The sequence below is a fragment of the Heloderma suspectum genome, chromosome 1 (genome assembly GCF_057233095.1).
Source record: "Heloderma suspectum isolate Gila_16-S chromosome 1, 16-S_ref, whole genome shotgun sequence".
NCBI lineage: Eukaryota > Metazoa > Chordata > Lepidosauria > Squamata > Helodermatidae > Heloderma > Heloderma suspectum.
This window is the reverse complement of record NC_139458.1, coordinates 185,807,505-185,822,607: the sequence shown is the minus strand read 5'-3', so window position 1 is coordinate 185,822,607 and position 15,103 is coordinate 185,807,505. Positions and strand designations below refer to the sequence as shown.

General features: G+C 44.6%; 1 protein-coding gene across 2 annotated transcripts in view; it reads left to right on the top strand.

Moving 5' to 3' along the window:
- Positions 1-15,103, top strand: part of CFAP210 (cilia and flagella associated protein 210) — a 32,447-nt gene that overhangs the window by 10,625 nt on the left and 6,719 nt on the right. The window contains exons 1-6 of one of the 2 annotated variants that reach the window (XM_084812409.1): positions 5-215; positions 1,803-2,020; positions 5,984-6,157; positions 6,247-6,440; positions 9,362-9,518; positions 11,802-11,941. In XM_084812409.1, the coding sequence (XP_084668535.1) occupies positions 149-215; positions 1,803-2,020; positions 5,984-6,157; positions 6,247-6,440; positions 9,362-9,518; positions 11,802-11,941 (950 nt within the window). In that variant the 5' untranslated portion in view covers positions 5-148. Of the gene's footprint in view, positions 1-4; positions 216-1,802; positions 2,021-5,983; positions 6,158-6,246; positions 6,441-9,361; positions 9,519-11,801; positions 11,942-15,103 lie in introns of those variants that run through there. The other variant, XM_084812412.1, reaches the window with a different exon arrangement.

Below are 15,103 nucleotides of genomic sequence, written 5' to 3'. Positions count from 1 at the left end.
CGTCCCAGCCGTGGAGCGTCGCGTGACTTCCTCCTCCAGCCGTTTCCCGGTTGCCCAGCAACCACCGAACGCTGCCGCGCCTCGCACCGAGCCGCCGCGTGCGGAGAGCGCAGGTCGCCTCGAGGCTGCTTTTCTCTCGCCTCCTGCCATGGAGACGAAGGTCCGTCCCGTGGTGCGATTTGGAAGGCGCAAAGGGCAGACTCGAGAGTCCACGCGTGAGTGCGCCACCGGGCCCGCGGAGGGTGGGGAAGGGCAAAGGACGGGGAGGGGGCGTTGCTGGCCGGAGGTAAATCAGCCACGTGCGCATCGGAGTGCAAAACAGGACGCCATCCTACGCACGTTTAGACAGAAAAGGGTATGCTGGGAGTTGTAGGACTCCCCCCCCCCCGGAACATGCCTAGGGTTACGCAATCCTAGGCATGTTTAGGGGGGAAGTTCTACAACTCCCAGCAATCCTGGTTGGTTGGGGCATGCCGGGAGTTGCAAGACCTTTTTCTGTTTAAACCTGACTAGGATTGTGTCCTAAAGGTTCCTTTCCCACAATGCTTTCTTCCCTGTGGGATGGGGAGCAGAGAGGGAGGTGGCAAAGAGGACATCACTGAAACTCCTGCTTCTGTATCCTTCGCAATTGACTTCTTCCCCATCACAAGTGGGTACCACCTTTGGGAAAGCAAGCAAGAGCCTCCCGTGTAAAAGGCATTCTCGACACGTCATAGACTACTAAAGCCCGCTTTGTCACATGCATGAAGCATCATTCTCTGTTTTATGGATCTAGAGAACACACACACCCATGTAAAGTAAAAAAGTAGGGCTAAGTGGCCATGAATTGCAAGAGGTATAGCCTGTGAAATTTCCATGCAAAGTTCTGTTGTACATAAGGTAAACATAGCGACCATTCACAACAGCAGTGATTTATTGATTTAATTTGATTTGTACCTCACTTTTTACCAAGCAAATGGCACTCAAAGCAGCTTACAATCATTGATAAATAAAAATTGATTAAAACAGTACTAAAAAGAAGTACACTAACACACAATTAAAAACACACCAATAACAGACTAAGTGGGATTAATTATGATAATGCAATCTTTGTAGCTGTGCTGTACTAATCTAAACGTTGTAGTGTGAGAGACAGCCTTGCTTCCATATCATCTGGATGTTGCCGCTTCTGCTGGGCCCTGCCCTGTGTTCAGAAGAACTGACTGTTCTATTTGTGGTATATTACCACCACTACCCCTGTTTCACTACTTCACCCTTTTCATTTATATAGTGTATTTTTTACTGAGTCTTTTAAGGAACATATACGGGGGGAAAGGGGCTAGGACTCTTGAACTTAGCTTACTTCTTTTAGGGTCTGGAACAACACGCCTTCCTAGGTAGGGGCTTGGTGCCATTTCTTTTTTCAGTTCTTTGCTTCCTTCACATAACCATTAACTTTCAGGAAATACCCTTGACCTGGTGGTTATTTTCATGTATAGAGTAAGACACAATCCTATGCATTTTTAGACATTAAAAAGGCCTACAACTCCAAAAGGCATTGTAGGCCTTTTTTCTGTCTAAATGTGCATAGGATTGCGCCCTAAGGCTGGAATCCTGTGCATATTTATATGTAAGTAACCCCCATTGAAATCAGATGGCCTTACTTCTGAGTAAGCGTGTACAGGATTGTGCTGTCAGACTCGGCACTTATATAACTTGGGCAGGATTGACATCACAGCTGGGTGGTAAAAGTAATGGTTTTGACTTGGCCAGGAGGTGAAACAGTTTTAAATAGAATTAAATACCGTTTTTTTCTTTTGTAGCAAATAACGAAGATGAAATTATGGAGGGAATATTTCTTCCAGTGGGTGTAGATCTTCGCCAAATAACTATACTGCCCAAAGCAGAATGGCAAAGGATTCAAGACAGCCTCACTGCCCCAGCTAGAGAAGCAGCACGAATTCGTGCTGAAAGGAAGGAACGGAAAGATATGCACTTGCAGTCTCAAGCACTTGTGAATAATTGGACCAACACTATTGCAGTAAGAGAAATGTGTGCAATTCAGTGTCTGTGGATGCTTTCTCAAACATCTTAGGGCACAATCCTATTGGGATAGGCGGCCACCTCTGAATGCGAAGGCGAACGCCTGTCCAATGCAGGGCAGGAGAAGCACTGAGGGGATCGTCCCCTCTGCGCTTCAGCTGCCCTGCATTTACGGCTAGACAGCCGATTTCGGCTATCTAGCTGTGGGACCTCGGAGTGCAGGAAGCTGCAGCCGGATGATACGTAGGATGCATTTCCCACTTCCTTGCCCTGACACACCCCCAGGAATGCCCTGTTTTTGCTGCTCTGCACTCTTCTTCTAAGTGTAAAGCCTTTCCAGGCAGCACGGGAGTGGGTGGAGGTCGGTTCCCGGGAACCAACCTTTCCTATGGCCATCTAGCCACTGACTAGCAGCCGTAGGATTGCACCCTTAATGTATTTATATCTTTTCTTTTACTATTGAGTAGAACAAAAGATTTGTCAGTCAAGAGAGTTTCAGAATCTACATTGTTAGCAGAGATGAGGCCTGAAGTTGGGTACTAGTTTGCATTTTGCAGTTCCTTATTCACAAGAACGTTTGAAACAGAGTTCAGTGCATTTGATAAGGAGCTGATGTTTATTTGTTCCTGCACCCTGAAATAAAATTTGGCCTATTTATTTCTGTGTACAGTGGGCTGGATCCAGACTTAGTCATACTTAGTTTAGACCCCTTGAAATCAATGGGACTTACATTAGTCATGGCTAACGCATCCCATTGATTCCAACCAGTCTGTTCCAAGTATACTGTATCCAACCTATTGGCTGTGATTGGCTTGGGGATACCATGTTTGATAGTATTTTGCATCCAAATGAAGTGTAAGATTGGACACAATTTTATGTTGGGGGGACACTGATTTGGGGTTGCCCAAAGCTTAATTTAGAGTGCACATACCCAGGTCCTTATTTGTAATTGTCATCTGGGGTCATCACACATTAAAGAGCATTGCACAAAAACAGTGGTTTTGGTTGGAAAGAATGATTGTGAATCTCAAAGGGGACAGTCCCCCGGTCATGGAGATACAGGATACAGAGTAGGCCAAAGCTTATATCAGGGTTAGAGGTATATAAACTTCAGTCCCTTTTTAAGTTTACCTAGCGAGCTCTGTTTTCAACATTTCAGCAATTAAGCAAGTTAAGGAGCAATACTATGGCTGCTAGTTAGCGGCTAGACAGCCATAGGATATCTGGTTTTCCAGGAACCGACCTCAGAATCCGCAGGAAGTGCGGAAAAGCCCCATGCGCCACACTCGCAAGAGGAGTGTGGAGCAGCCAAAATGGGGCATTCCCAGGGGGTGTTCTGGGGAGGGCAGAAATGCCTGTATGACATATCCAGTGTGTTGTACAGCAGCCTCCTCCCCTGCACTGCCCTCCCATGGCTAGACAGACGCAATCGGCTGTCTAGCCAAAAGTGCAGGGCAGGAGAAGCGCAGAGGGAATGATCCCCTCTGTGCTTCTCCTGCCCTGCATTGGATAGGCGGTCACCTCCAAGTGCGGAGGCAGCCACCTATCTGCATAGGATTGCGCCCTTAGTAACTAACTTCAGACTCATTTAGCAGAGCTGGTGTAGCACAGTAGCTAAAGGGTATGAACTGGGAAGTCTTGGGTTCAGATTTCATTTGAACCAGTAGTTAATTAGGCAAGTCCATAGCTGATCAGCCATGGTGGGTTGTTGTGTTGTGTGACTCTGGTGCGGTTTCTGCAGGGTGGCTTATTTTTCACAAACAAGCCACCCTGAGAACCCATGGCTTGTTTTAGGGTTGTTGATGCCTATGGAGGCTTGTTGAGACATCTGAACCGGGCAGGGTGATTTTATTATGGGTTGCCAGGAATGATTAGAGACCCACTTGGCCAGAGCAGCCAAAAACCCTGCCACTCCTTGCAATCTTGCTACTGCCCCTGCTATCCTCCCACAGCCCTTCTCAGTGCCCTCTACCCTGTGTTCCTCAAAATAGTAAAGAAAGGATGCCAGAGAGTGTCCCGAACATGTTTGCAACTTTTTTGGTGGGGGAGGGGGTCCTGCGCAAGTGCACAGGAGCAAATGACAGCTGCTAGGAAATTTGTGTAAATTTTTGCCTCCATTTTACAGCTCCGCCTTGAACTTTGTGCAATTTTGTACTCCATTTTACTTCTCTACCATGAGATTTGTACAATTTTCCCATCTGTGTTACTGCTCTGCTATGAGATTTGTGCAATTGTTGCCTCCATTTCACTGCTCTGCCTTGAAATTTACACAGTTTTCCACCCCACTTTACTTCTTTGCCATGACATTTGCGTATGTATAGCAATCCCACTCACTGTTCTGTAACCCATATGTATATGTGACAACTAGCAATGGAGGGAAGCGACAAGCAGGTAGGGGGAGCCGAAAGTGCCTGAGAGAAGGCACTTTACGAGCAGTTGTTCTTTCATCATAACGTGAAGCAGTCTTCAAAAAAAGTGTTCACTAGCAAGGGAAGTGGAGGACATTGACAAGAGGGTTATGCTTGGCTAAGTATTGGAGGTATTCTTGTGCAAGAGCACAAGTCCCCCTCCATTTTTTTTTAAAGCTTGTGAACACATTCCCATGTTCATAAGGGCTCAGAAAGTTTCTTTTTGCAATCTGATGTGTGTGAGGGGAGCTGAAAGCAGCTGGGAGCTACTTGAGAGAAGGGTGTGTTCATCATGGGTGAAGGCAGGGAGCCAAAAACAGCTGGAGAGAGTGCTTTGCCAGTGGATGTTCTTACTTCAGTGTAAAGTGAAGCAGCCTTTAAAAAAAGGTGTTCGCTACCAAGGGAAGTGCTGAAATGGACAATGAAATTGACAAGGGCTAAGTAGTGATAGGCAGTCTTGTGCAAGAGCGCAATTCGCCGGGGAAAAATAGTTTGCGAACAGGTTACCGTGTTCATAAGGGCTCAGAAAATTAATTCCATTTGGCGATCTGATGTGGGGGAGGGGGGTTCCCTTGGGAGCCATCAACTCCAGCAGACCAATTGTAGAAAGAGTGCTGATATAGGGACCAAGGAAATGAGTTGTGCCGCAAAGGAGCTGGCGGGAGGTCTGAGGGAGAATGAGGGGGGAAACAAGCATCAGCAAGCCTGATCATCTGTTGGGTTAGCAAGCGAACAATCAACCCATGGTGGCTTATTCGCAGGGTAGCTTAGCATGACATGGAAACCCGCCCAGTATCTCTTATCCCACCCTCCTTTTGCAGTAGACAAATAATAATACCGACCAACTATACAGGCATATTGTAATGTATGTGGAGCTCTATATAAATGCTAAGTATTAGAAGTAGTAGCCCTATTCATTAAGGCTTTTCGTTACCCATGCAGACCAAATGTCATAGTAATGAATAATACAAGGGAATAGTGGAAAGTAAATGACATATCTTCTGATTAGTTGTCCTCCTGTTACTCCTAGTTTGTGATGAGTGATTGTCAGCACAATCCTATATATGTCTACACAGAAGTAAACCCCATTAAGTTCAGTAGGATTGCTCTGAAGTAAGTGTATGTACTTTGTCACAGGCTGCAAACTTGTGCATATTTTATTGGGAGTAAACACCATTGAATTCAGTGGTCCTTACCTCTGAGTAAACATAGATAGGCTTGTGCTATGTCAATGTAATGTGGAGGCTATTTCAAGTGTAAAGGGTGGCATGAAAAAAGAGACATGTAAGAGAAGTAAACAAATTGTCTTTGGAGTTTGTGTTTAATTGATGCTAAAGCTCCCTTCAAATGTAACAGTGGAGAATCCACGTCATTCTGGTATAATTCACCCTTGAGATGAGAACTCTTCAGTGGAGCTCAAAGTGAAGTTAATCTTGTTTTTTGAAGTACATGTAAAGATTGTTTGCATGATTTTTTAAAGGTGCCAGTTTTGACCTAACCCATTGTGCTTCTAATAATATCCCTAATAGGAATGGGGTTTCTTGGTATTGCAGGGTATGTCACAGAGAAAACTAAAAGCCAAAAAAGTGCGGCAAGAGAAAGAAGAGGAAGAAAGAAGAAAGATTGACCTGGAAGAAGCAAAGTACCAAGCACAGAAGCGAAAAGAGACCATACAACAAGCCACAATACAACTGTATTATCAAAATGAGAGAGTGAAAGGATTTCATGTAATGTAGTGGGTTTTGTGTTTTTTTCATTTTAATTTTTGGGATGCTTAAGCTCGGAAGCCTGTTAAAAGTAACTTTTTGTTTTGTAGAGAGCCCTCTTACTTACTGAAGTCTTAAAGGAAAGAGATGCCCAGATTGAATTTAAAAAGAAAAAACAAAATCTATACCACAAGAAGGATGAAGAAATAGAATGTGAATGTCAAAAAGCTATACTAAGAGAGGAGGAAAAAGCCAAAGAAAGCCATATGAAGAGACTGCAGCTTAGCAAGGATCAACTGGAGCAGTAAATATAATCAAGATAGCACTTTTTAAAACCCACTTAAATCCATACATGGCCACTGTGACCCATGTATTAGTAACTGCGAGGTTGGATTATTGCAATGTGCTCTATGTGGGGCTGTTATTGGGTCTGGCCTGGAAGCTGCAACTCATGCAGAATTCAGTGGCTATGGTGCTCACTCAAGCGGCTTACTGCAAACATGTTCCACTCCATTAAAGATTGCACTGCTTGCCAGTATGCTGCTGAGCCAGATTTAAGGTTTTGTTATTTATAATAATAAAAAAGGATGTGCGCTGTTTATCTGCCAGCACCATAGCACCAAGACTGTAAAACCTAGGCACTTGAAACTTGGCATGCAAACTACAGGAACCCTAGGGGTGTGCACCTTGAGGTTATTTTGTTTTTAAAATGCCTTAATTTTAACGTGTCCATGTGTTTGATGGTAATGCAGCACCATCTTCAGTCACTTGGTGGTAGACCTCCCTAACCTGTGCATAGCTTTGCAGACAGTACAGTTTGAAGTTGGGTGGAGTTGTTGGGAGGACAAAGTTATATAGCTGCGCCTTCCCCCCTGATATGGAACAGCCTGTGCCCCAGTGGAATGGAGTGGACAGAACCCTCCTTTAGGGTGCTGTAGCGTTGCACCATGGCAGAGGCCATGCCTAGGGGTGTGTCAGGGTGGAAACTGAGCCCATAGAGCCCCAGAGTTCTGATTCTGAGGAAGAACAGCAATCCGTGGGAGAGGAGCTCACTCATCTCTCACAAGCACAGCAGCTGGCAGAGATTCCTCCTGCCAGCATTCCTGGGAGAGATAGTGACCCTGGCAGTGAGAGAGCGCTGGAGGGGGGCTTGCTGGATACTCGGTGCAGACGCAGGGAGCGACAACAGATGGAGGGCGTGGAAAGGAGGCGCTCCACTCGTTTGGCGCTCAAACAACGGTTGCGTCCCGAGGACCCAAGGGAAAGAGGGAGGATCTCTCCCTAGCCCATAAGTTCAGAGTCTTCCCTTGGTTCTCCTTCAAATGAGGACCAACTGCCTTACCTGGAGCTTAGGCTACTCTGCAGTCTTCCCCCAGTGCTGGTCCTTGCTTAGTCGCTAGTGATTAGTATCTGAAAGAGTCATAAAGGAATAAAGCCTTGGAAAGAATCCTCATTGTCTGTGTCCTGAGTTGGCTATTGGAGGGGACTGGAAGAGGCAGCTAGGGCGCTCCTGACAGGGTTCCAGGTGGCATGTCTTCAGATGTGGTGGGTAGAACGTGTTCAACTTTGACAGCTGCATAAGTTTGCTTGATGGAGCCTCTCTATCAAACTGAGGGTTATTCCAACCCATGCAAAGCTGGGTCTTTTAGGTAATGTCCGGAGCACCCTTGCTGCCTTCTGAAATCCTCAAGTAGCCAGAATCAACACGCAGACGATAGGGCTCTTTTCCAAGGCTTTGTTTCCATTCAACCTAATGGTGCTTACAGATGCTAATTGCATGAGCCTAATGAGGGAAACTTAAGAGAGCTGCCTACTAGGGGTTTCTAGCCTTAGTGAATCAGTTGATCTCCGTTTGGAGGGTAAAGGCGGGAAGCCTCTGAACTTAAGGGCTAGGAGGCGAAAGTCCAACCCTTTCCTGTGGGGCATTGGGGCGCAGCTGTTGATGTCGCGCCAAGCGGGCTGAGCGCCTCCTCTCGGCATCCTCCATCTCCCGCTTGTCCCGGCGCCTAGCATCCCGAAGCTCCAGTTGTCCCTCTCCCTGCCTGCCAGGGTCACTACCACTCTCAGGAATGTGATCAGGGAGGGGCTGTCCCTCCAGCGGCACCTCTGAACGGCGCTTGGGTTCCTCTCCCATAGTTTCTCTCTCTTCCTCAGAATCAGAACTGCTTTGGGGCTCTATAGGCTCCAATCCAACCCTGACAAGTAGGTAGTTCATAAAGCCCTAAACAACTTGGGACCAGTTTATCTGAGGGATTGCCTTCTCCCATATTAGCCTGCCTGCTCACTAAGACCATTGGATGAGTCCCTCTTGTGGAGCCACAGCCATGAGTTACGTACCTGGCAGCCACCTGGAAGAGGGCTTTCACAGTGATAGCACCTGCTCTTAGGAACAGCCTTCCCTTGGATATAAGGCATGCGCCAGCAGTATAGATTTGCTGTGTGCTGAGAATGTATTTCAACAGGCATTTCCTGACCGTTGATACTGCGAGCATACACTGCCCCCAGACCTGACTGTGCACTTATTATGAATTGTTTGGGGTTTTATCTTATTTTATTGTTGCCAATTTTTGTATTATTTTAATTTGTACACCACTTTAGATATTTGTTAATATAAAGCATTTTAGAAATGTTTTTAAACACATAAAAATAAAGGAAGTGTTTGTTGGGCAAGCATGGTTTCCACATAAATCAACAATATAGAAATTGATCTGTTTTAGCACTGAGAGGTGGGGGTGGGTAGAAAAGAAATCCTATTTGCTCACTAATGTCCTTGCACTCAGTTTTAATTACCACTGTTATATTAGTGTAAGAGACTAATAAATACAAAAGCAATAAGGTGATATATTTTATCAGGCCACATTCTGAAAGAGCAGCTGTAGGGAGTTTTGTTCCTTCTCCCTGCCAGATAGAAGTCTGCTCTAACAGACCTGCTGTGGGACTGCAGAAGTGAGGATAGGACACAGTGGCATCTGCTATCAGCCAGTAGGACAAGGGCACTGGGTAATTCTGGAGTTTTAAAAAATTGTCTTCATGTGTTATAAGCCGCCTTGGATAAACTGATGTATGATGCAATGGAACATTGATCTTCTTGGGCACTGAGTTGGATGTATGAACTCTGATCCACTCCCCATGTTTAGTTCAAAAGTTCCATTAATTGTAGAGAAACTTCAGACATTGGTAATAGCATGCTGGTTTACCAGTGATTTCCCTTTGTTTATGTTTTAGGATAAAAGAGCACGAACGTTTAGCAAAACTGAGCAAGCTACAAGACATAAAAGAAGGGGAAGAGATTCAGGCATTGACCAGGTTATATCAACAGGAAATGCAGGAAAAAGAGAAAGAGGAATATGAAGAGAAACATAGGCGTATGCAGGCACATCAGGTATGTAGCATAAAGCCCGTATCCAAATCTTTGAAAGTTGGGATCTAAAATATGCTTTTTGACCCTTATTTATTATTTCATTTCTATACTGCCCAGTAGCCGAAGCTCTCTGGGCAGTTCACAAAAACTAAAACCACAAAGCTCACCATAAAACAATATAAAATATGAAAGCTTAAAACCACAATATAACAGTACAACCAGAATAAAACCTAGCAGCAATGCAGAGATTTACAATACAGATTTAAAACACCAAAGCTAAAAGACTAGGAAGCTAAAATGATAAAATACTAGGAGAATAAAAAGGTTGTCACCTGGTGCCGAAAGGAGTACAACTTAGGTGCCAGGCAAACCACTCTAAGGAGCTCATTCCACAGCAGAAAAGGCCCTCTTCCTGGTAACCATCTACCTCGCTTCCTTTGCAGGGGCTCATGGACAAGAACCGCTGAGGATGAGCTTAAGGTCCGGGCAGGCACATATGGGAGGAGAGAATCCTTCAGATAACCTGGCCCCAAGCCATTAAGGGCTTTGAATGTCAATACCAGCACTTTGAATCGGGCCTGGAAATGGACTGGCAGCCAGTGCAGCTGAAAAAGTACTGGCATAATGTGATCTTGTTGGCCAGTCCCTGTTAACAATCTTGCTGCCCTATTTTGGACTAGCTGAAGTTTCTGGACCATTTTCAAAGGCAGCGCCATGTATAATGCATTGCAGTAATCCAGATGAGAGGTTATCAGAGCATGAATAACTGTAGCTAGGCTATCTCTGTCCAAATAAGGGTGTAGTTGGTATACCAGCCTAAGCTGATAAAAAGTGTTCCATGCCATTGAGTTCACCTGTGCCTCAAGTGACAGTTCTTGTTCCAAGAACACCCCCTAACTCTCCTTTAGGGAGCATGCAACCCCCTCCAGAACAGGTTGAACATCACCTAGCCAGGTAGATGAACCACCCACTAACAGTACCTCTGTCTTGTCTGGATTGTGTTTCACTTTATTGACCCTCATCCCTTACAAAGTTAGAGAGATTTTTTGAGGTGCTGATTTAAACAAACCAGTCAAAGTACTAAGAGATAACAAATGGTGGTGGAGTTGATTCAGGTGCCTTAGGCGAGAGCCTGCAGAAATTATTGTAGCTTTTATAGGGGAACTTTTGGTGTGAGGGATGGGAGAGGCAAAGGCTGCTTCCAGAAACACACGTGCATGCGTACACATGTGTTTGCGTGTGTGTTTGTGTGTTAGAGATGTGCTTAATCAGCACCTGTGAGCCACACATACAGACTGAGAGGATTCTTACTACTCCAAATAGTAGATTGAGTATTGGCAGAATCAGACAAATGGTGCAGTCCAAAACAGCTGTGGTGTCAAACCAGATGTTGACAAATCTAAAACCCATGATGGGTGACTAGCCATGCAGCATGGGTTGTTTTGTGAATTACAGCCACAATTTACATATAACCAAGTACTTTGCTGCCACAAATGGCGTAAAAGATGCTAATTACAGCTGTAATTAGTCCAAGTTACACTAATTGTGGCTGCAATTGGCATACCTTGCCCTGTTTAAAGACAAAAACAAACTGCACAAAATCCAGAGAACGTGACAGGGCTCCAGGGAAATCCACTGAACCCCAAGAGGGCCAAATTTCCCCGCGATGGACCCTCCCAGACCGGACATTGCAGGATTCTCACATTCTTAATGCAGACACGGCACTTAGTTAGATAGAGCTTAAAGTGTGCTGCTTTCTTCTTTTCATTCCAGCCAAAGCCCCCATGAAAAGATAGGGGCCAAAGGGGATATGATTTCACCTTCTTTCCTTTTAGTTGTCAAGACTTTTGGCTAAGGGGAATTAGCTCAATTGATGCATTCATTCCCTATGTTTGAGAAAGTCCCCAATGACCCCTTCATTCTGTGGATAAGAGGCAGAGCAAACAATTACCCATTTTCTCTCTGCCCTACATCCTTGCTGGTCCCCATTTGTATAAACTATTGTCTTCCATAGCTTGGGCCTATTCTGTACAAATGCACTGATGCTGTAGATCAGTGGTGGGGAACCTCCATTGAGGCTTCCTCATATGGCTTGCCAAACCTCCCCATCCCTGAAGTCTGTCCCTCAGAAAGGGCAAGAGACACCCGGCGGGGAGTTCTTTGAAGCAGTGATTCCTGATGGCTGGGTTGGGTGTTTTCTAATCAGCTGAGTAGTGTGGCAGGCAGAGATCATGGCGACAGGAGGTATAGATGCTAATTTTGGAAAGCAAAATGTACTTTCTGTTTTGTTTTGTTCTTTTAAAGGCACATGTTTCTGACCAGATTATTCTTAAAGCTATAGAAAAGCAAAAACAAGAAGAAGAGGATGATAAAATTCGAGCACATTTTAAAGCAAAGCAAGCTATGGCTAAGCTGAGAAAAACAAAAGAAGAGGAAATGTGCAGGTAGGCAAAATATGAGTGATAAATTTTTAATACATGATCCAAATCAAGGATGAAGTTTTCTAGTATTATGACTGTTTCCAGTGGAGACACCTCTTGCACATTGCAATATTACGGTCACAACATTTTAGGGTGTCAGGAACTCCATTTTCTTTTAGTGTTCTAGTACTTTGTAAGCTCCCATTTTGCAAAGGCTGGGGTTGCACGTAGGGCGTAAACCACTTGTGCGTGTGTTATCTTCTAGCTCCAAGGTCAGAACAGACCTGCATAATTGGACTGCGTGATCTCAGCTGCATTCTTGTGGGAAGCCTCAGCCCCCTTTAGGGGCCTGAGAAAACTGTTCTAACCAAGCTGTGATTGGCTAATGGGGATCACCTTAGAGTTGCCCAGTAGCTTGAGTATATAACCAGGGAGTTACAACTACCCATTGTTGTCGTTGTACCTTTGCTTTGGATGCCAAGTGTTTCTGTCTGGGCCCTGTCCTATTTGTAGACCTGTGCCTAGGTATGTATGGACAGTTTTAGATAGCTTTATTATTTTTTCCTTGAAGTATCATTTTCAAACAGTCTCTGGCTCTTGGGTATCTTTTATTCCCTTTTCCCAGTAAACTTACTACCTTTACAGCTGGTTGTCTGTGTGCTTCTTTCTAAATTGCCTTAGTACTAAATCCGAAGTCTTCCTCTGGGTTAATGCTACTGCCTAAGCCTTAGAAATAGAGGGTGGTAGTTTGGCCCCCTATTTGTCCTGTAAGGTCTGAGAGTTCCCTGACTCAGGCTGAGTTGAATGTAAGGGGTGGTAGCAGCCTACCTTGCTGGGTTGGTGTTCAGCCCGAGCAACCTCTTGTCCCTGCCTACACTACTGGGAGTTAGGGCACCCACTTCCTCCCTTCACATTGGGCACTATTTATTTATTTAAAGTATTTTTATGCTGCCCTCAACCCAAAAATGGGCTCCCAGAGTGGTCTAGAATCAATCAGTAAAAGACTAAAGAGTCTGGATTCAGTTGTATGCTGCTATGAATTAATTTTATCTGATTTTATCTAATGGATATTGTAAACAGTAGCTTTAAGACAAGGGTGGACAATTTGTGGCCCTCTAAATGTTTTAGCCTGCAACTCCCGTCAGCCCATGCCAGCATAGCCACTGATGAGGGCTGATAGGAGTTGTGGCCCTCCAGATGTTTTGGCCTACAAGTTGCCCATCCCTGCTTTAAAGGATGCCTCCCTCCCATTCATCATGCAGATAATGGCTTCAATCCTAATTAGCTGTCTGTTGGTGGGAATGTCCCCTCAGCGGAGTTGTGCCCATGGGAAACACTCCACATTGGCGGAAGGAGGGGAAGCAGTTTTTACCGATTCCCCCGGCCCCTGAAGCCCTGTAAACCTGCTCCAAAGCATTGAGGACCCTGTGGAACAATGTGGGGAGTGGCATAGGGGGCTGCAGAGGAGAGGATTGGAGTTTCTTCCATGAGTGCAAGGAGCTCTTCTGTTTCCAGAAGAGAACTCTGGATCCAACCCAGTGTCACGTGTGTTGTGACTGCATAGATGCTCAATTCATGCAATTCTTATCCCACAAAAAGAGTGTATGTGTGTGAGAGAGAGATTGCATAAATTGGGTATTTTCTCAGTTGGGCGTCCATGTTGAGTGTCTGTATCAAATGTATCTACATGATGATCCGGGGGGGGGTGGGGGGGTCATGCATGCTCCTCGACCACTTGAAGACTCTTCCTGGCCTAGTAAATGTCTGAACTAATGGTTGTGTGGTGACATTATCACTTATCATAAAAGAATATGTGATTTGAGCAAAGATAGTGAAATAAAATTGAATGCCTGAATTCAAATATGATAATAAGGTTCCAATGATGTGCCTCTAAGGAAATATCATTTCTTCATGTGCCATCTACATACGATACTAATTCAGTGTTTCACATGCTCTTGAATACCTGGGGAATACTGTATTTTTGGATTAAAACTAGAGGTACACTTCATTCTTATACACGCATTTCCTTTATCAGCTCTTAAAATCATGGGCAGGTACTCTTCTTTTTGCTAGGTCACTCAGGGAAGGATCATACTTTCTGGGCAATGACAATGCTTCATGGATTCCCCCACATCAGTCACCTGTACTGCGGGTTGTGTACCCTTCCCTCCTCCCTGCCTCAGGATGATGCCGCTGCTCATATACACAGTTTAGGTCCTGGATATCTGATGGAGTGCCTTCTCCCTTATATACCTGCCCGGACGTTAAGATCTAGTGAAGTTGTCCTCTTGATGGTGCCACATTTGTCTGGGATTCTATATGCAGCAACCCGAGAGAGTGTGTTCTCGATATAGGCACCCTGAGTGTGGAACTCCCTCCCCCCTCAAATACGATTGGCGCTGAGTCTTATAAACTTTTGGTGCCAACCAGAAATCTATTTGTTCACCCAGACTTTTGACTGAATAGGTCTTGCTGTATCTTGTAAAAAGTTATTTATTTGTGTTTGAGTTATCCCCAGTTTGACAGTTTTATCAGTCTATGTTTGTATGATTTTACTGGGGGTTGGGAGTTAATTGGTTTTATATCCTGCTTTGGGATTTTTTTATAATGAAAAGCAGATGATGAAGTTTAAACATAAATAAATACGTAAATCGGTTTATTTGAAGAGATATCGGTATCAGTGCTGAATAGGGCTTCCCTCCTCCGACTGGCATTGAATGGTGGTTGTATCCAATATGATGGATTTAGTCAAGGTGTGCCTCAGACCCTTTTGCAACACATCATTAGAGAATCATTGCACTGATTCTTGAACTGTTACAGAAACCTATGGGAAAAACTGCTGAAAACAAGTGTAGATTAGAGACTCCTTTTTCTCATAAAGGCTCTTTATACTTTATTCCAGTTTAAAGGCTGGAACTGGTGTAAATCATGCCTTAACAAATACGGTTCTCACAGACAAAGGGTTTCAAAAGGGCTGCATCCTTGCTTCATTTCTTTTTAACTTTTATATGAATGATGTAGTTGCATCAGTTCACAGCCAAGATTTTCATACACCAAAGGTCTTGGGTAGATCGATAAATATCCTTCTATAAGCGGATGTTATGATTTTGTTACCTGCTATGCAGGTAGGCCTGTCCAGACAATTAAGAAAGTTCAGTGACCACTGTTGGGAGAATGATCTAGTAA